The sequence below is a fragment of the Panulirus ornatus genome, chromosome 9 (assembly GCF_036320965.1).
Source record: "Panulirus ornatus isolate Po-2019 chromosome 9, ASM3632096v1, whole genome shotgun sequence".
Taxonomy (NCBI): Eukaryota; Metazoa; Arthropoda; class Malacostraca; order Decapoda; family Palinuridae; genus Panulirus; species Panulirus ornatus.
The window spans coordinates 18,909,066-18,929,846 of record NC_092232.1 but is presented as its reverse complement, the minus strand read 5'-3'; the positions used below and the strand labels follow the sequence as shown (position 1 = coordinate 18,929,846).

General features: G+C 39.0%; 1 protein-coding gene across 5 annotated transcripts in view; it reads right to left on the bottom strand.

The window, feature by feature from the left end:
- The window catches only part of LOC139750241 (NFX1-type zinc finger-containing protein 1), a 612,387-nt gene that overhangs the window by 114,055 nt on the left and 477,551 nt on the right, over positions 1-20,781 (bottom strand). For all 5 annotated transcript variants that reach the window (XM_071664746.1, XM_071664749.1, XM_071664750.1 and 2 more), the window contains one exon: positions 4,528-7,506. In XM_071664746.1, the coding sequence (XP_071520847.1) occupies positions 4,528-7,506 (2,979 nt within the window). The remainder of the gene's footprint in view (positions 1-4,527; positions 7,507-20,781) is intronic.

Genomic DNA, 20,781 nt, shown 5'->3' with positions numbered 1-20,781 from the left:
CTATTCTCTCTTAACCAAACCATTCTCCCTGACCCTTTCACTTCGCACACCATTTTGACCAAAACACCCTATATCTGCCACTCTTATCATCAAACACATTCCACAAACTTTCAAAATACTCACTCCATCCCCTTCTCACTTCATCAGTACCTGTTATTGCCTTCCCCCTTGCCCCCTTCACTGATGTTCCCATTTGCTCTTTCATTTTACACATGTTATTTACCACCTTCCAAAACATCTTATTCTCCTTAAAATTCAATGATACTCTCACACCCCAGCTCACATTTGCCTTTTTTTCAACCCTTGCACCTTCCTCATGACCTGCTGCCACTTTCTCTTATGCATCTCCGAGTCATTTGCACTCCTTCCTTGTAAGAATTGTCCAAACGCTCTCTTTCCTCTTTCACTAACAACTTTACTTCATCCTACCACTCACTACCCATTCTAATCTGCCAACCTCCCACCTTTCTCATGCCACATGAATCTTTTGCACATGCCATCACTGCTTCCCTAAATACATCCCACTCCTCACTCACTCCCCTCACATCATTTGCTCTCACCTTTTGCCATTCTACACTTAATTTCTCTCCTGGTACTTCCTCACACAAGTCTCCTTTCCAAGCTCACTTACTCTCACCACTCTCCCCCCTCCAACATTTTCTCTTCTTTTTTGAAAACCTCTACAAATCTTCACCTTCGCCTTCTTCCAGCTTCCCCTCTCAGAACATTAACATCCAAAAGTCTCTTTTTCATGCCTATCAATTAACATGTAATCCAGTAATGCCCTTTGACCATCTCTCCTGTGTATATCTCTTTTCAAACCTGGTATTCCCAATCACCTGTCCTTTTTTCAAGATACAAATCCACAAGCTCTTCACCATTTCCATTCACAACACTGATTACCCCATGTACTCTAATTATACCCTTACTGTCACATTACTCACCTTTGCATTTAAATGACCCATCACTAAAACCTAGTCTCCTGCATCAAAGCTGCTGACACAATCATGCAGCTGATCCCAGAACACTTGCCTCTCATGATCTTTCTTCTCAAGACCAGGTGCATAAGCACCAACAACCACCCATCTCTTTCCATCCACTTTCAGTTTTACCAACATCAATCTAGAATTTGCTTTCTTACAATCTATCCCACATTCCTAAAACTCCTGCTTCAGAAGTAGTGCTACTCCTTCCTTAGCTCTTGTCCTCTCACAAACCCCTGACTTTACTCCTAAGACTTTTCCAAACCATTCTTCCCACTTACCCTCGACGTTCATTTTACTCAGAGCCAGAACATCAAGGTTTCATTCCTCAAACATACTACCTATTTCTCTTTTCTTCTCATCTTAGTTACATCCACACACATACAGACACCCCAGTCTGAGCCTTCGAGGAGGATGAGCACTCCCTGCTTGACTTGTTCTTCAGTTCCCTTTTTGAAACTGAAATAAAAGGAGGGGAGGGATTCCAGTCCCTCGCTCCTGACCCCTTTAGTTGCCTTCTACGACATGCTGGAAATACACGGGAAGTCGGTGTTTGCTGCTGACAAGTAATGGTGGCAAATTTAAGAGAGAAACTGCAGGAGTTTGTTTGAGTGTGTCATAGGAGTTAGCTGAGATTAAACTGAATAAAAGCTAGGTTTTTAGGTTTAGTATAGCAAATGGACATGTTATCTGTGGGTGAGTTCCAACTGAAAAAATCTGAAGAGTGTTTTAGATACCAGGGAGTGGATATGGCAGCAAATGGAACCATGGAGTTGGAAGTGTCCTGAAACAGGACTGGCAATTGGGAATACCTAGTTTAAAAAAGGGGACACATACAAAATGTGCTGAGGCAGCAAGGGGATGTCTAATTACTTGGTAGAGGTGAGGGTGAAGAATAGTAGTTTTTCTGGAAAAGAAGAAATGATGTGAGAGAAGAAGGTGGTGAGAGTATGTTAGCTTGGAAGAGAGATCTGTGTGGAGAAACACTTTGAGGAAGTGAGTCCAGAATGGCAAAAAGTGAGAGTAAATACGCTAAGGAAGTGGGTATGGAATGGGAAATATTTAGGAAAGCAGTGCTGGAATGCGCTGAAATGTGTGGCATGCAGAAGTGGAAGCAGACAAGCGTGATAGGGTAGTGAGTGGTGGGATGACAAAGTAAAGCTTCTAGTGAATGAGAAAAGAAAGATGTATGGGCAGTACTTACATGTAAGGAGTTTAAATGATTGAGAGATGCACAAGAGAAAGTGACATGAGGTCAAGAGGAAGGTGCAAGGGTTAAAAAAGAGGAAATGAGAGAGTTAGGTGAGTGTCAGTAAATTCCTCAGAGAACGTGATGATGTTTCGGCAGGATATCAATACTGTGAGGAAAATAAGAGAAGAAATAGGAACATCAGTGAAAAAAGCAAATGGGGAAGTGGTAACAGGTAGTCATGCGGTATGTATGGATTGAATAATCTGAAGGACTGCTCAATGTTTTTTGATGACAGGGTGGGTGATGTACAGTATTTTGGGTTGAGGAGGTATGGAAAGTGACAGTCATGGAAAGTGGTTTGGTGAAACTCTCGCCTAAGATGAAATGTGGTAAAACAGCTGGAGTGGATGGTATTGTAGATCAATTTCTTAAGTATGGGGGTGACTGCATTGTTGACTGCTTACCTAGGATTTTCAATGTATATATGGAGACTGGTGCGGTGCCCAAAGAATTGTGGAATACATGTATAATGCAAATGTATGTAAAGGGAAGGGGGACAGAGGAAAGTGTCATCTGGTAAGTCATATGGGATTGTGGAGATAAAGAGGGTGAAGGCATACAAATAGCTTAAAAATGGGAAGGAAAATTTGTTTTCTAGAATAGTAAAGGATGGGTGGATCAAGTGTCAGCTTTAAAGAATGTATTGAGAAATACTTAAAGAAACAAGGATTTGTATGTGGCATTTATGGGTACAGAGAAAGCAAATGATAGGGATGATATAGATGCCTTGTGGAAGGTCTTTAGAGTATATGGTGTAAAAGGAAGCTACTAGAAGCACTGATATGTTTTTAACAAGAGGGTAAAGCACGTTTGCTAGTAGACAGAAGCGAGAGTGAATGGTTCCAGATGAAGGCTGGTATTTGGCAAGGGTATGTGATGTAACCATGGCTGTCTAATTTGTTTAAAGCTGGGGTGGAGAGAGAGGTGAATGCTATGTGTAAGGGTTAAAGGTGCCTGGCCATTGGATCAGCTGTTGTCTGCTGCTGACACAGATCATGGATCAAATTTGAGTGAGGAACTGTGAAAGTTGGTGTCTAAATTTGGGAGAATGTGTAAGAGGAGGAAGTTGAAAGTAAGTGTGAAGAAAAGCCAAGGTTATAAGGTTGAAATCACACCCAGAGTAAAACCATGTAAAGTCATCAGGTGTTGGGAGAATGAAATAATGCTTGAAAAGAAATAAATATTGCATTGTATTTTGATAGATAAAGAACATCTATGCCACCAGCCCAAGCCCACACACCTACTCAACACCCAAACAAACACAAAAGTATAGCACTTTATTTTTTTGGTTATTTTCTTTAATAATACATGCCAAAAATTTTCTGTAAAGAAAACCTCGAATATATTTTGCTTTTTCTCCACAATGGGAAGGGTAAATTCTACGGAACTACAATTAAAAGGTTAACCATAGTCTCCCTTTAAAACTCATTGTACATGACTTTCATATCAAAATTCTAAGTTCCTAACTTATTTTCAAAAGACCCCATTATACAGACAGAACACAGAAGAAGGTATAGCACTTTACTTCTTTGGTTATTTTCTTTAATAATACATGCTAAAGGTTCTTCTGTAAAGAAAACCCCTATATATTTTGCTTTTTTCCCACAATGGGAAGGGTAAATTCTATGGAACTGCAATTAAAAAGGTTAACCATAGTCTCCCTTTAAAACTCATTGTTCATGACTTTCATTTGAAAATTCTAAGTTCCTAACTTATTTTCAAAAGACCCTATTGTGCAGATTATGATTTATACCTATAACAAAACCACCCACAATTGGACTGTTCACATGCTTGTTTAATGCCATACTTCTGGGCAAATTGAAGCAAGCATTAATGAAAATTTACACATAAGGCCAGAAGTCACAGATGTAAACCACATCTCTCTTGAACTGTTGAAGCAATTTAGCTCTAGGGCATGAACCAATACTAGCCGCCATCTGAAACTGTGTAGTTAATGACAGCTGCTAGAGGTCCGAATGCTGGATAAAAGAGGTCCCCCTGTGCTATTCAATCTAACATAACTGGGACTGGATGGAGATAATTAATCAAATTACAAAGTCAGGATAGTGATAATTAGTTAAATTACAAAGTCTGAATAGCGAAAATTAGTTAAATTACAAAGTGTTTTCAATACAATAGTGGCTGAAAATAACACATCAGTGATAAGAATGACACACAAGAATGCTTAGGGGATGAGACTAGATAAAATGGATTGATAACTGCATTTCATTAACACAGCAGCATATACTATGACAATTTCTATGACAATTTCTATCATGTAATAAGTCTTACCTATGGCTGGAGCTAAGTCTTTCATAAGGCTGTTGTACTGTGCTGCTCCTGTTGTCGTCATACCCACAATGGAGGCACTACGCATAATATATAAGTATTTTTGGTTCCGGACCTCCTCCAGGGCTCCTGTTTTCTTGTTGTAATTAGATTCTGCGACTACAAGTCTTTTAATAGTCTTGTCTTTGAGTTTTTTCAACCAGTATTTATACATATACCATCTCTTTGGAAAGTTAAGACTCCATATGTTAAAATTCCGTAGCTCTTCAAGTGCATATACCTCGTTAGGTGATTCTTGTAGACTGAGTCCAATCCTTAATGCTTCTCTCTGACTAGCACAAATGTTGTGCATAAAGTAAGCTTCTGCATTATTTCTATCTCTTTCAAATGCAGTCATTGCTAAATTCATCTCATATTCCAAACTATCAAATGTTGTCTCATAGTCCAAATGATTAATCCATATCTCATCACGTTCATCATCCTCTAAAAGCCTGTTACTTTCCTCGATATCATGTAACACTTCTGCATCCTTCCAAATGTCATTCTTGTCTGTTTCACCTGCATCTTCCCACATATCATGCTCATCTGTTTCACCATCTTTCAACTCACTCATATCTTGTGACATACTGGGTTTAACAGATGGAATGGGTTGTACTGGGTGGAATGACTCAACATATTCTCCATTATTCTCTGACTGGATATTGCAAAGCAACCACCCTGTTAACTCTTTATGATTTCCAGTCACCTCAAACTGAACCTGCAAATGTGGTGGCACAATATTTTCAGATACAAGTATATCCAAAGAAATTATTCCTTGTGCATTATTGCACATATCTAAAGTGTTCTTCAGTGTCCTAATTTCATTTTCTAAATCACTTATCTCAAACTGCAATTCAGTGTTCCTAACATGGATAGCTGAAGGAATCATCCGGTTTTCACCAAGAAATTGCGACAGTAAATTTATCTGGAACCGACTAATTATTTCAGACTTAGTTCGTGAACCAACTCTGACAATGTTACTTGTAAAGGTGGCCATTCCCTCCAAAAACTGATCCAGTGCATGGTTGGTATAACAAACAACTAATATTGGAGTTGGGTTATCTTCATTTTTCCAAACCTTACTATTATGTAACAACACCTGTGCAATCTTGAGACCTAGAAAAGTTTTTCCAGTACCAGGAGGACCTTGAATTATGGCTAGTTGACGTGTGATGGCACTTCGAAGAGCCCTACGTTGAGAATTATCAAGACCAAGATCATCCTCAGATGGCCATATTATAAGGTCCCTTAAAACAAACACATCCTTCAGATGAACCCACTGATCTTGTCTGGGCTCCTGTATAGTTCTGTGAAGAGGAATGAACTTGCTATATGCCTCTGTGTTTTTCATCATCCTTCTGCCCTTAATGACTCTTAAATCATATTGTTCTCCTTCATGTAAATACTTTGGAGGTTCAACATTTGGTTGAATATGAATAACATATGGTGACATAGGTACAGTTTCTCCAGAAATGGACTGCAAAGCCTTTAACACATGTTTATATGGCATGAAATAAGCCTTTGACTCGATCATTACGAAATTTTTACTCAGATCATAAGACATAACATCAGTCTCAAACAAGACCTGAATGATTCCTTTCTTCAAACTCTCAGAATCTCGCCCAGCAACAGAGGCAAGAAGCATACTTTTGAAGCTGTCATTACTGAAGCACAAAAGATTGCCATACAACATACACTTTAAGCTCTCAAACTTAAATTTCTTTGGTACATCCAGTTGTACATTATAAATCAATTTATTATTCTTTAGTTCAAAACCTAAAATCCAAACATTTCTATATATTCTTACATTTCTAGACTTAAAATTATTGTTGCTGATGAAATCCTTTATTCCATTTCTTAAAGGTCTTATAAAATCTTCACGCAAAAGACGAAACTGTACATCAAGGTAATGTTCATCATCTTCATACTTCCCTTGTACAATGTTCTTACGAAGGAATGGACGCTCAAATGATTTTAAGTCCATAGGTGTTGGTAATACAGAAAGTTCTTTGAAGTCATCTGGTGGTTCCAGCTCATACATGTAATTCCTCTGCTTTCTTCTATCAGAATCAAGCTGCTTCTGTACCCATTGTTTAGCTGCTTTTGTTAGCATTTCCTGTAATGCTTCATACTGCTTCAACAGTCTTTCTGGAATGAAACCCTCCCGTTGCAACAAAGTCATAGATGATATACAAGAATCTAACAAATTTGGTAATCTGTCAATAGCTAGTGATGTTAATGCACTTGCATAAGCTTCTAAGAATACAAACACATGAGTAAAAACATTCTCGGCTTTACCAGGATATAATCTTTTAATTGTGATTGTATAATTACACAACTTATCTAGGAACTTAGGTTCACAAGTTCTTATGAACAACTCATGCATATTTTCCTTGTTTGACTGAGCACTTGTTGAATATGAAAGAACTTCCAACAAACAATTAAACTTTTCATCTGGCAATTTATCTAGTTCAAGTAGTTGCTGATAACCAGATTTCTTGCTTAATAATTCTAGGATCACTGCATCAGCAGGTAAAGTTAAAAGTCTCTCTAGTTCACCATAACCAATAGGAAACTCCCGGTCTCTCCTGTGCTGATTTTTGCCTGAATACCTTAACTTTCTCTCATCTGTGATATGTTCACTAAGGGAATCCAAACTTACAGCTCCTCTTCTATTACCATAATTATGATTTCTTCCTGCCCTTCTTCCCCTTCCCCTGCCTCTAAACCTTCCCATGCCACCTCTAGATACACTATCCTCCAGCAGATTATGATGGTGAAGGCTGCTTCCTTGGATGGACTGGCTAGGTCGTAAAGATTCACCATGAAGGTGGCTTCTATCATCTCTTCTATCATCTCTTCTGTATCTATCTTGAATGTTGTAATAGCCTCTCTGGGGTCTTCTTTGACTGAAACCATACGATTTGTCCATTCTCTTGGAGTCTGAAATTTTTTTATCCATTTAAAATTGAACAAATCTAAAATCTGTGCTACAAAAACATTAATGAACTGACACTGCATAAAAATAGATAGTAATTTTTAGTTGATGTGCTATCCATAAAGAATCAAATTAGAGGCAAAGAAAACGAATGTCTTCCACCCAAATCAAAACTTGACATTAATAATTTTCCTTATGAACTAAAATACATTATTTCAAACCATCAGGATCATCAGTTAAATAAATACCAAGAAAATTTACAGATTTCCACCAGCATAAGTATAGTAACACCATACGTGACCTTTTTTCTCAATCTTGTCAATGAATTCTCTGACAAATAAACTGTGCATCTTGGTCCCAAGATACAGTTCTTTAAGGTAGAAATTCCAAAACTTTGATGAAACCTTTCTTAACTGCCTTTATCCCAAGCTATAATTCTAAGACAAAATGGTCAAAAGCTTAATGCAAATTCTTTGACATTTTCAACTTAATGGGTTTAGTGGTGCTAACTTTGAATTCAGTAGGTTGGTAATACAGCAGTAATAATGTAGCAGGTTGGTAATACAAAAGTAATAATGTACTGGGTTGGTAATACAGCAGTAATAATGTGGCAGGTTGGTAATACAGCAGTAATGATGTACAATCAAAATACAGAAAAAAGACAGGGACCTCACAATTCACAGATATTTGATTTACATCATTCTTGAAATAATGTGTATGGTCCATTTACATTATCTTTTAATTTACCCAGGCCTAAGAATGGAATAATGCAATCACCAATGGCCTTGCAACACAGTAGAGTGGCGTTGCCTATGCCATGAAGTAGCACACATACCTTGGCATGGATATAGTCTATACAGGTACACCCCGAAGTATATTGGGGTTAAGTTCCGATAAACCTATCATAAGTGGAAATTATCGTATGGCAAAAATACATTCAAAACATTTAATACTGTACATCTGAACATCATACCTTAGCCTAGCTTACCTTAAACATTCTCTGAGCACTTACATTAGCCTACAGTTGGGCAAAATCATCTAACACAGCCTGTCTTATAATAAAGTGTTGAATATCTCATGTAATTTATTGAATACTGTACTAAAAAAAAAAAAAAAAAAATAGTTGAATGGGTACTCACCATTAACACACACAGCTGAAAGCCCACTGGGCCAGAAGAATGTTTGAAGCATAAAGCACAAATTAACTGCTAGATGATGAGGATGCTACATCGACAAGGTGTTACAGTTATCTCCCCTATTTACAAATAAATGTTATAGTTATCCATTTTTGTGAGGATGCTACATTGACAAGGTGTTACAGATATCTTCCCTATTTACCAGTAAATGTTATAGTTTCCCATTATATCTTAATCAGTTTCTTAGAAAAATTGTATAGAAACTGGAAGATGGCCAAGGTCAAGCCTCTCTCTCTCAGGAATGGCTATAAGAGGAAGATGTGATACAAAGCTGTTGATAAATGTATAATGTAATTTGTACACATCTCAAACCTTTATGTTATATACCTGAGGCCATTGAATTTGCCAGAGTAACGTCATGTAAAATAATTTAGAGAGAGAGATCTATGTATCAAGAATAAATGGAGAAAGAATACTTCCCATGCATTCCTCACGTGTCGTAAAAGGCGACTAAAGGGGACGGGAGTGGGGGGCTGGAAACCCTCCCCTCCTTGTATTTTAACTTTCTAAAAGGGGAAACAGAAGAAGGAGTCATGCGGGGAATGCTCATTCTCCTCGTAGGCTCAGATTGGGGTGTCTAAATGTGTGTGGATGTAACCAAGGTGAGAAAAAAGGAGAGATAGGTAGTATGTTTGAGGAAAGGAACCTGGATGTTTTGGCTCTGAGTGAAACGAAGCTCAAGGGTAAAGGGGAGGAGTGGTTTGGGAATGCCTTGGGAGTAAAGTCAGGGGTTAGTGAGAGGACAAGAGCAAGGGAAGGAGTAGCACTACTGAAACAGGAGTGGTGGGAGTATGTGATAGTGTAAGAAAGTAAACTCTAGATTGATATGGGTAAAACTGAAAGTGGATGGAGAGAGATGGGTGATTATTGGTGCATATGCACCTGGGCATGAGAAGAAAGATCATGAGAGACAAGTCTTTTGGGAGCAGCTGAGTGAGTGTGTTAGTAGTTTTGATGCACGAGACCAGGTTATAGTGATGGGTGATTTGAATGCAAAGGTGAGTAATGTGGCAGTTGAGGGAATAATTGGTGTTCATGGGGTGTTCAGTGTTGTAAATGGAAATGGTGAAGAGCTTGTAGATTTATGTGCTGAAAAAGGACTGATGATCGGGAATACCTGGTTTAAAAAGAGAGATATACATAAATATACGTATGTTAGTAGGAGAGATGGCTACCGAGCGTTATTGGATTACGTGTTAATCGATAGGCGCGCGAAAGAGACACTTTTGGATGTTAATGTGCTGAGAGGTGCAACTGGAGGGATGTCTGATCATTATCTTGTGGAGGCGAAGGTGAAGATTTGTAGAGGTTTTCAGAAAAGAAGAGAGCATGGTGGGGTGAAAAGAGTGGTGAGAGTAAGTGAGCTTGGGAAGGAGACTTGTGTGAGGAAGTACCACGAGAGACTGAGTACAGAAAGGAAAAAGGTGAGAAGAAAGGAGGTAAGGGGAGTGGGGCAGGAATGGGATGTATTTAGGGAAGCAGTGATGGCTTGTGCAAAAGATGCTTGTGGCATGAGAAGCGTGGGAGGAGGGCAGATTAGAAAGAGTAGTGAGTGGTGGAATGAACAAGTAAGATTATTAGCATTGTTTACCATTAGAGATTCAGTACATGAGTCTACAGGTTTTAATTTATTTGAGTTGGTGTATGGACATGAAATAAGAGGTCCATTGAGTATGTTGAAAGAGAAATGGTTAGGGAATAGTGATTCTCCTGGATTATTGAAGTATATATCAGATTTTTAAAGCAGATTGTGTAGAGCTAGAGAGATTGCTGCAGAAAATTTGAAAGGGTGTCAAGAAGATATGAAGGTATGGCATGACAAAAAAATTTAGAAGCAGAAAGTTCAAATAAGGCGATCGAGTGTTGGAATTATTGCCTCAGATGGAAAATCCTCTAAGAGGAAGGTTTTATGGTCCCTGGGTTATTCAGAAAAGAGTGGATGATTTGAACTACATTATGAGTACTTCAGAGACGTAAGCCAAGCCAATTGTGTCATATAAACATGATAAAAACTTATGATAAAATTCTGCAGAGGATGATGAGGCTACAAATGTGCATTGTGCATGTGTTATGTCTGACGATGCAGAGGATGAGGATGGAAGTGAGAATGTAAAGTTGGAGAGATGTGAGGACAAATTGTAAAAAAATTCAGATGTGTTAGATAATTTGAAAAGGACGCTTGATCATTTAGAAACTGAGAGAAGAGATCATACAAATAATGGATGAGTTTAGGTGTTTGTTTTCTGAAGTTCCTAGGAGAACTGATGTATTACTGCACGACGTTGAAATTGACAATGCAACACCTGTCAAGCAGCACTTTCATAGAGTGAATCCTAAGATGAAGAGATAATGAGAAAAGAAGTACAGTATATGCTTGACAATGATCTGATTGAAAAAAGTACTAGTCCTTGGAGTTCACCTTGTGCATTAATAACTTTACCTGATGGTATGTCCAACACATTTTGTATTGATTTAAGAAAGGTAAATTAGATAACTAAAGCTGACTCGTATTCTATTCCCATAGTAAATGTTTGTATTGATCAGATAGGAGATGCTAAATTTGTAAGTAAGTTAGATGTATTGAAAGGGCATTGGAAAGTACCTTTGACTGAAAGAGCAAAAGAAATTTCTGCATTTGTAACTATAGATGGTTTGTATCAGTATAAAGTGATGCCCTTTGGTATGAAAAATAGTGGTAGTCCTTTCCAAAGATTAGTAAATCAAATATTGTGTGATGTTAAAGATTGTTCTGTATATATAGATGATATAGCATTGTATTCAAAAACTTGGGAAGAACATAGTATTTAGTGAGGGAAGTGTTTAATAGGTTGGACATAGCAAATTTAAAGGGAAACCTTGTAAAGAGTGAGTTTGCTAGAGCGACTGTAGAATATCTAGGTTATGTTGTTGGTCAGGGATATGCAAAACCAATCACTGCTAAGATAGAAAGTCTTGCAAAATTTCCAGCAACAACAAATAAGAAAGAATTATAGAGATTCCTGGGTATAGCTGGATATTATTGTAGGTTTTGTATGAATTTTTCAATCATTGCTTTACCATTAGCCAACTTTTTGTTAAAGAAAGTCAAATTTGTATGGAGTGACCAATGTGATGAAGCCTTTAAGAAACTGAAGCAGATCCTTGTATGTATACTCATACTTTCTACTCCAAATTATGATAGACCATTTAAACTGTATATAGATGCAAGTGATTTTGGGGTTGGCAGAGTCTTAATGCAGGAGAAAGATGATATTGATTTTCCAATTTGTTATTTTTCAAAGAAGGTTTTGTCCTATCAGAAAAAGTACAGTACTATTGAAAAGGAAACATTAGCCTTGATTTTAAGTCTGAATCATTTTGATGTACATTTGAAAGGAGTAGGTAGGTCGATCCAAGTGTTTACGGAACACAATCCTCTTGTATTTTTGCATAAGATGAAAAATGTAAACCAACGTTTAACTAGATGGAGTCTTTTGTTACAAGATTATAATTGGATTATTAAGCATATAAGAGGAAAGGATAATGTTATAGCTGATGCATTGTCTCATATACCAGTTAGTCGTGAGTCAACCAGTGGTTGACTCATGCCTCTTTTGGGAGGGGGATGTTAGTCATCTCCCCTATTCACCAATAAATGTAATAGTTACCCATTTTATCTTATTCAGTTTTCTTTGAGAAATTGTACAGAAACTGGAAGATGGCCAAGGTCAAACCTCTCTCTCAGGAGTGGCCATAAGAGGAAGATGTGATACAAAGCTGTTGGTAAATGTATAATGTAATCTTTATACACCTCAGTTATTTCAAACCCTTATGTTATATAAATGAGGCCAGTGAATTTGCCAGAATGATGTTAATCAAAATAATATAGAGAGAGATCTATGTATCAAGAATAAATGGTAATATTTTGCTGAGTGATGTTAAGTAAAATAATATAGAGAGATCTATGTATCAAGAATAAATGGTATTATTTTGCAGAGTGACGTTAAGTAAAATAATATAGAGAGATCTATGTATCAAGAATAAATGGTATTATTTATATTACAAGAAAGCCATATTTATTTTGCTATTATAAATATATTTTTATAGATTTTTATCTGTTTGGTATTTGTCAAACTTAAGAAGGGAAGAGTATATATATATCATTACGGCCATCAGCTTGTCAGATGTTAGCCATATTGTAAGGGAATCTTGTTTCTAGCCCAAATCTCTCTGTTAACAGAAGCTGTTATTCCAGTCATCTGTTTTAATGGGCCTATGGGCTGATTACACCCTCTAACGTGTAAGGGTGGAGGCAGAATGTAACAAGAGTCATCGATTTCTCTCCCTTCTGATGAGGCTCGAGAATAGCTAGAAGGCACTGAGGTATCGATACTTGTTAATGGTGTAGATTTCTTCAGGAAGATATCAAGTGTTGACTGTAAAGTTTGTTTCTTCTTTTCATTAAACATTTCTCTATAACAAACAAGAGCATCCTGTTTCTGCCTGTTAGTTCTTGTGAATCTCTCGTGACCGGCATCCATTTCTTCTAACATCCGTAAGCCTCTGATGATAGTTGCAAATACCTCCGCCAGTTTCTTTGCTGTGAACTTTCTTGGTGCCTAGGGTATAACTTCTTTCTTCCTCCAGTTTAATAAGCTCCTCATTAGAAAGCTGTTCAGCTTCAGTGTCAACAAGCTCATGAATATCCTCTTCATCAATGTCCAATTCAAGCTGTTTCCCAAGTACTAATATCTCATTACTTATCATTTCCTCAACAAAAGAATCTTTGCTGAAGGCTTTGAATATGTTCATATATGTCTTCAAAACACTCTTCCAAATGCCATTCATGCTGCAGCAATGTTCTAAATATCACTTAGAATGATAAAACCTTTCCAAAAGTCTCAGAGCATTCTGCTAGATTCAGTTGCTTGAACTTGCTGTAATAGCATGCTTTGAACGCAGCTACTGTGCCTTGATCCACAGGTTGAATGAGCACAGTTAACTTCAGTAGTATATACACAACCATCACACCAGGATTCATGTCGCTGATATGCTGTAGATAACTTGGAACACTGTGTGAGATCATAAGAATCTTGAAAGAGATGTTCTTTTGCCTACATACAATATTCTTTTACCTGCAGAATAATGAAGTTCAAAAACCAGTCTTGCTAATGTCATCCAGGCTTTCTTGTAGGCAAATTTGCCTACATACAATATTCTTTTACCTGCAGAATAATGAAGTTCAAAAACCAGTCTTGCTAATGTCATCCAGGCTTTCTTGTTAGAGCAATAATAAACAAGAAGCATTTCCTTCCTTACATTCATGAACGCTCTAGAGTTCTCCGAGTAGCAAATTTGGAAAGGCTTTAATTTGAACCCTACAACATTCCACCCAAAAGCAGCATTGCATGATCTTGGAATGCCTTGAATCCTGGCATTGTCTTGGACTCTCAATGAATGTATGCACAAAGAAAAGGGAGCCAAATGAGGATATTTCCTATAAGGCTCAGTCCTCTGTTCTAAAAGCTACCTTGCTAATGCAGGAAATGGCAAATACGTATGAAAAAAATTGCATATATATATATTCATTTTATATTTATTTATTCTTATTTTGCTTTGTCGCAGGCTCCCGTGTTTGCGAGGTAGCGCAAGGAAACAGACAAAAGAAATGGCCCAACCCACCCCCAATACACATTGATATACATACACGTCCACACACGCAAATATACATACCAATACATCTCAGTGTACACATATATATACACACACAGACATATACATATATACACATGCACACAATTCACACTGTCTGCCTTTATTCATTCCCATCGCCACCTCGCCACACATGGAATAACATCCCCCTCCCCCCTCATGTGTGCGAGGTAACGCTAGGAAAAGACAACAAAGGCCCCATTCGTTCACACTCAGTCTCTAGCTGTCATGCAATAATGCCCGAAACCACAGCTCCCTTTCCACATCCAGGCCCAACAGAACTTTCCATGGTTTACCCCAGATGCTTCACATGCCCTGATTCAATCGACTGACAGCACGTCGACCCCGGTATACCACATCGATCCAATTCACTCTATTCCTTGCCCGCCTTTCACCCTCCTGCATGTTCAGGCCCCAATCACTCAAAATCTTTTTCACTCCATCTTTCCACCTCCAATTTGGTCTCCCACTTCTCCTCGTTCCCTCCATCTCTGACACATATATCCACTTGGTCAATCTTTCCTCACTCATTCTCTACATGTGCCCAAAACATTTCAAAACACCCTCTTCTGCCCTCTCAACCATGCTCTTCTTATTTCCACACATCTCTCTTACCCTTACATTACTTACTTGATCAAACCACCTCACACCATAAATTGTCCTCAAACATCTCATTTCCAGCACATCCACCCTCCTGCGCACAACTCTATCTATAGCCCACGCCTCGCAACCATACAACATTGTTGGAACCACTATTCCTTCAAACATGGCCATTTTTGTCTTTCGAGATAATGTTCTCAACTTCCACACATTCTTCAAGGCTCCCAGAATTTTCACCCCCTCCCCCACCCTATGATTCACTTCCGCTTCTATGGTTCCATCCGCTGCCAGATCCACTCCCAGATATCTAAAACACGGCAATACCATCCAAACCTGCTGCCTTGCCGGCTTTCATCTTCCGTAAAGCTTTTACTACCTCTTCTCTATTTACCAAATCATTTCCTTTAACCCCCTCACTTTGCACACCACCTCGACCAAAACACCCTATATCTGCCACTCTATCATCAAACACATTCAACAAACCTTCAAACACTCACTCCATCTATTTCTCACATCACCACTACTTGTTATCATCTCCCCATTAGCCCCCTCCACTGAAGTTCCCATTTGCTCCCTTGTCTTACGCACTTTATTTACCTCCTTCCAAAACATCTTTTTATTCTCCCTGAATATATATATATACATATATATATATATATATATATATATATATATATATATATATATATATATTTTTTGCTTTGTCGCTGTCTCCCGCGTTTGCGAGGTAGCGCAAGGAAACAGACAAAAGAAATGGCCCAACCCACCCCCATACACATGTATATACATACGTCCACACACGCAAAATATACATACCTACACAGCTTTCCATGGTTTACCCCAGATGCTTCACATGCCCTGATTCAATCCACTGACAGCACGTCAACCCCGGTATACCACATCGATCCAATTCACTCTATTCCTTGCCCTCCTTTCACCCTCCTGCATGTTCAGGCCCCGATCACACAACAAAATCTTTTTCACTCCATCTTTCCACCTCCAATTTGGTCTCCCACTTCTCCTCGTTCCCTCCACCTCCGACACATATATCCTCTTGGTCAATCTTTCCTCACTCATTCTCTCCATGTGCCCAAACCATTTCAAAACACCCTCTTCTGTTCTCTCAACCACGCTCTTTTTATTTCCACACATCTCTCTTACCCTTACGTTACTTACTCGATCAAACCACCTCATACCACACATTGTCCTCAAACATCTCATTTCCAGCACATCCACCCTCCTGCGCACAACTCTATCCACAGCCCACGCCTCGCAACCATACAACATTGTTGGAACCACTATTCCTTCAAACATACCCATTTTTGCTTTCCGAGATAATGTTCTCGACTTCCACACATTCTTTAAGGCTCCCAGGATTTTCGCCCCCTCCCCCACCCTACGATCCACTTCCACTTCCATGGTTCCATCCGCTGCCAGATCCACTCCCAGATATCTAAAACACTTTACTTCCTCCAGTTTTTCTCCATTCAAACTTACCTCCCAATTGACTTGACCCTCAACCCTACTGTACCTAATTACCTTGCTCTTATTCACATTTACTCTTAACTTTCTTCTTTCACACACTTTACCAAACTCAGTCACCAGCTTCTGCAGTTTCAAACATGAATCAGCCACCAGCGCTGTATCATCAGCGAACAACAACTGACTTACTTCCCAAGCTCTCTCATCCCCAACAGACTTCATACTTGCCCCTCTTTCCAAAACTCTTGCATTCACCTCCCTAACAACCCCATCCATAAACAAATTAAACAACCATGGAGACATCACACACCCCTGCCGCAAACCTACATTCACTGAGAACCAATCACTTTCCTCTCTTCCTACACGTACACATGCCTTACATCCTTGATAAAAACTTTTCACTGCTTCAAACAACTTGCCTCCCACACTATATATTCTTAATACCCTCCACAGAGCATCTCTATCAACTCTATCATATGCCTTCTCCAGATCCATAAATGCACATAAGCAAACACCTGATCCACACATCCTCTACCACTTCTGAAACCACACTGCTCTTCCCCAATCTGATGCTCTGTACATGCCTTCACCCTCAATCAATACCTTCCCATATAATTTACCAGGAATACTCAACAAACTTATAACTCTGTAATTTGAGCACTCACTCTCATCCCCTTTGCCTTTGTACAATGGCACTATGCACGCATAGAATGGAAAAAGGTGAGAACAAAGGAAGTAAGGGGAGTGGGGGATGGAATGGGATGTATTTAGGGAAGCAGTGATGGCTTGTGCAAAAGATGCTTGTGGCATGAGAAGCGTGGGAGGTGGGCAGATTGGAAAGGGTAGTGAGTGGTGGGATGAAGAAGTAAGATTATTAGTTGAAGAGAAGAGAGAGGTATTTGGACAATTTTTGCAGGGAAATAATGCAAATGACTGGGAGATGTAGAAAAGAAAGAGGTAGGAGGTCAAGAGAAAGGTGAAAGAGGTGAAAAAGAGGGCAAATGAGAGTTGGGGTGAGAGTATCATTAAATTTTAGAGAGAATAAAAAGATGTTTTCGAAGGAGGTATATAAAATGCGTAAGACAAGGGAACAAATGGGAACTTCAGTGAAGGGGGCTAACGGGGAGGTGATAATAAGTAGTGGTGATGTGAGAAGGAGATGGAGTGAGTATTTTGAAGGTTTGTTAAATGTGTTTGATGATAGAGTGGCAGATATAGTGTGTTTTGGTTGAGGTGGTGTGCAAAGTGAGAGGGTTAGGGAAAATGATTTGGTAAACAGAGAAGAGGTAGTAAAAGCTTTGTGGAAGATGAAAGCCAGCAAGGCAGCGAGTTTGGATGGTATTGCAGTGGAATTTATCAAAAAAAGGGGGTGACTGTATAGCTGACTGGTTGGTAAGGTTATTTAATGCATGTATGACTCATGGTGAGGTGCCTGAGGATTGGTAGAATGCTTGCATAGTACCATATACAAAGGCAAAGGGGATAAAAGTGAGTGCTCAAATTACAGAGGTATAAGTTTGCTTAGCATTCCTGGGAAATTATATGGGAGGGTATTGATTGAGAGGGTGAAGGCATGTACAGAGCATCAGATTGGGGAAGAGCAGTGTGGTTTCAGAAGTGGTAGAGGATGTGTGGATCAGGTGTTTCCTTTGAAGAATGTATGTGTGAAATACTTAGAAAAGCAAATGGATTTGTATGTAGCAAAGGAGAAGGTATATGAAAAGAGTTGATATAGATGCTCTGTGGAAGGTATTAAGAATATATGGTGTGGGAGGCAAGTTGTCAGAAGCAGTGAAAAGTTTTTATCGAGGATGTAAGGCATGTGTACAGGTAGGAAGAGAGGAAAGTGACTGATTCTCAGTGAATGTTGGTTTGCGGCAGGGGTGTGTGATGTCTCCATGGTTGTTTAATTTCTTTATGGATGGGGTTGTTAGGGAGGTGAATGCAAGAGTTTTGGAAAGAGGGGCAAGTATGCAGTCTGTTGTGGATGAGAGAGCTTGGGAATTGAGTCAGTTGTTGTTCACTGATGATACAGCGCTGGTGGCTGATTCGGGTGAGAAACTGCAGAAGCTGGTGACTGAGTTTGGTAAAGTGTGTGAAAGAAGAAAGTTGAGAGTAAATGTGAATAAGAGCAAGGTTATTAGGTACAGTAGGGTTGAGGGACAAGTCAACTGAGAGGTAAGTTTGAATGGAGAAAAACTGGAGGAAGTGTTTTAGATATCTGGAAGTGGATTTGCAAGTGGATGGAACCATGGAAGTGGAAGTGAATCATAGGTTGGGGAGGGGGCGAAAGTTCTGGGAGCATTGAAGAATGTGTGGAAGTCGAGAATATTATCTCGGAAAGCATAAATGGGTATGTTTGAACGATTAGTGGTTCCAACAATGTTATATGGTTGCGAGGCGTGGGCTATAGACAGAGTTGTGCGCAGGAGGGTGGATGTGCTGGAAATGAGATGTTTGACGACAGTATGTGGTGTGAGGTGGTTTGATCGAGTTTGTAATATTAGGGTAAGAGAGATGTGTGGTAATAAAAAGTGTGTGGTTGAGAGAGCAGATGAGGGTGTTTTGAAATGGTTTGGTCACATGGAGAGAATGAATGAGGAAAGACTGACCAAGAGGATATATGTGTCAGAGGTGGAGGAAACAAGGAGAAGTGGGGGACCAAATTGGAGGTTAAAAGATGGAGTGAAAAAGATTTTGAGTGATCGGGGCCTGAACATGCAGGAGGGTGAAAGGTGTGCAAGCAATAGAGTGAATTGGAACAATGTGGTATACCGGGGTCGATGTGCTGTCAATGGATTGAACCAGGGTATGTGAAGCGTCTGGGGTAAACCATGGAAAGTTCTGTGGGGTCTGGATGCGGAAAGGGAGCTGTGGTTTCGGTGTATTATACATGACACCTAGAGACTGAGTGTGAACGAATGTGGCCTTTGTTGTTTTTTTCCTAGCGCTACCTCGCACACATGTGGGGGGAGGGGGTTGTTATTTCATGTGTGGCAGGGTGGCGATGGGAATGAATAAAGGCAGACAGTATGAATTATGTATGTGTATATATGTATATGTCTGTGTGCATATATGTATGTATACGTTGAGATGTATAGGTATGTATATTTGCGTGTGTGGACGTGTATGTATACACATGTGTATGTGGGTGGGTTGGGCCATTCTTTTGTCTGTTTCCTTGCGCTACCTTGTTAACACGGGGGACAGCATAAAAAAAAGAAAAAAAAAAAAGCTCAGATGTTACAGTTATCGCCCCTCTTTACCAATATTTGTTTTAGTAATCATTCATATTTTATTCAGTTTTCTTTAAGGATTGACATGTTCTGTTTTCTAAGTTACATTATCCATGGTACATTATATTGCTTTGAAGAAGCTTATTATCGTATGTTATAATATGAAATTCTGTTTATTAAAGTGTAAATATATTAAGAGTAAATATTTTTAATATCATTATAAATTATAGAAGGACAAAACATATGTAAGAGACAAAAGAAAGTAATAGGAAGTGACTTTATTCAAGAACAGAATAAGTATGGGAACTGTTTACAAGTGGTTGAGACCCAGACCTCTTCCTACAAAATGGCCTCTTATATAAGATATGATACAATGCTGTTGGGTAAATCTATAATTTTAATCTGTACACATCTCAGTTATTTCAAATACTTATTTACAAAATTGATGCCACTATATTTGCCTAAGATTTGTTAAGTAGTGTAAAGTAGAGGGAGACCAATGTACTGAGAGTAAATTGTATTTTTATGTTCACAAGAGCACGTCTCTTTTTGCTATAGTAAATATATTTTCTATAACTATTTACCACTGTGTTTGGTACTTGATAAAATCTATAAGAAAAAGATTTTTTTTTTTTTTTTTTTTTTATACTTTGTCGCTGTCTCCCGCGTTTGCGAGGTAGCGCAAGGAAACAGACGAAAGAAATGGCCCAACCCCCCCCCCATACACATGTACATACACACGTCCACACACGCAAATATACATACCTACACAGCTTTCCATGGTTTACCCCGGACGCTTCACATGCCTTGATTCAATCCACTGACAGCACGTCAACCCCGGTATACCACATCGCTCCAATTCACTCTATTCCTTGCCCTCCTTTCACCCTCCTGCATGTTCAGGCCCCGATCACACAAAATCCTTTTCACTCCATCTTTCCACCTCCAATTTGGTCTCCCTCTTCTCCTCGTTCCCTCCACCTCCGACACATATATCCTCTTGGTCAATCTTTCCTCACTCATTCTCTCCATGTGCCCAAACCATTTCAAAACACCCTCTTCTGCTCTCTCAACC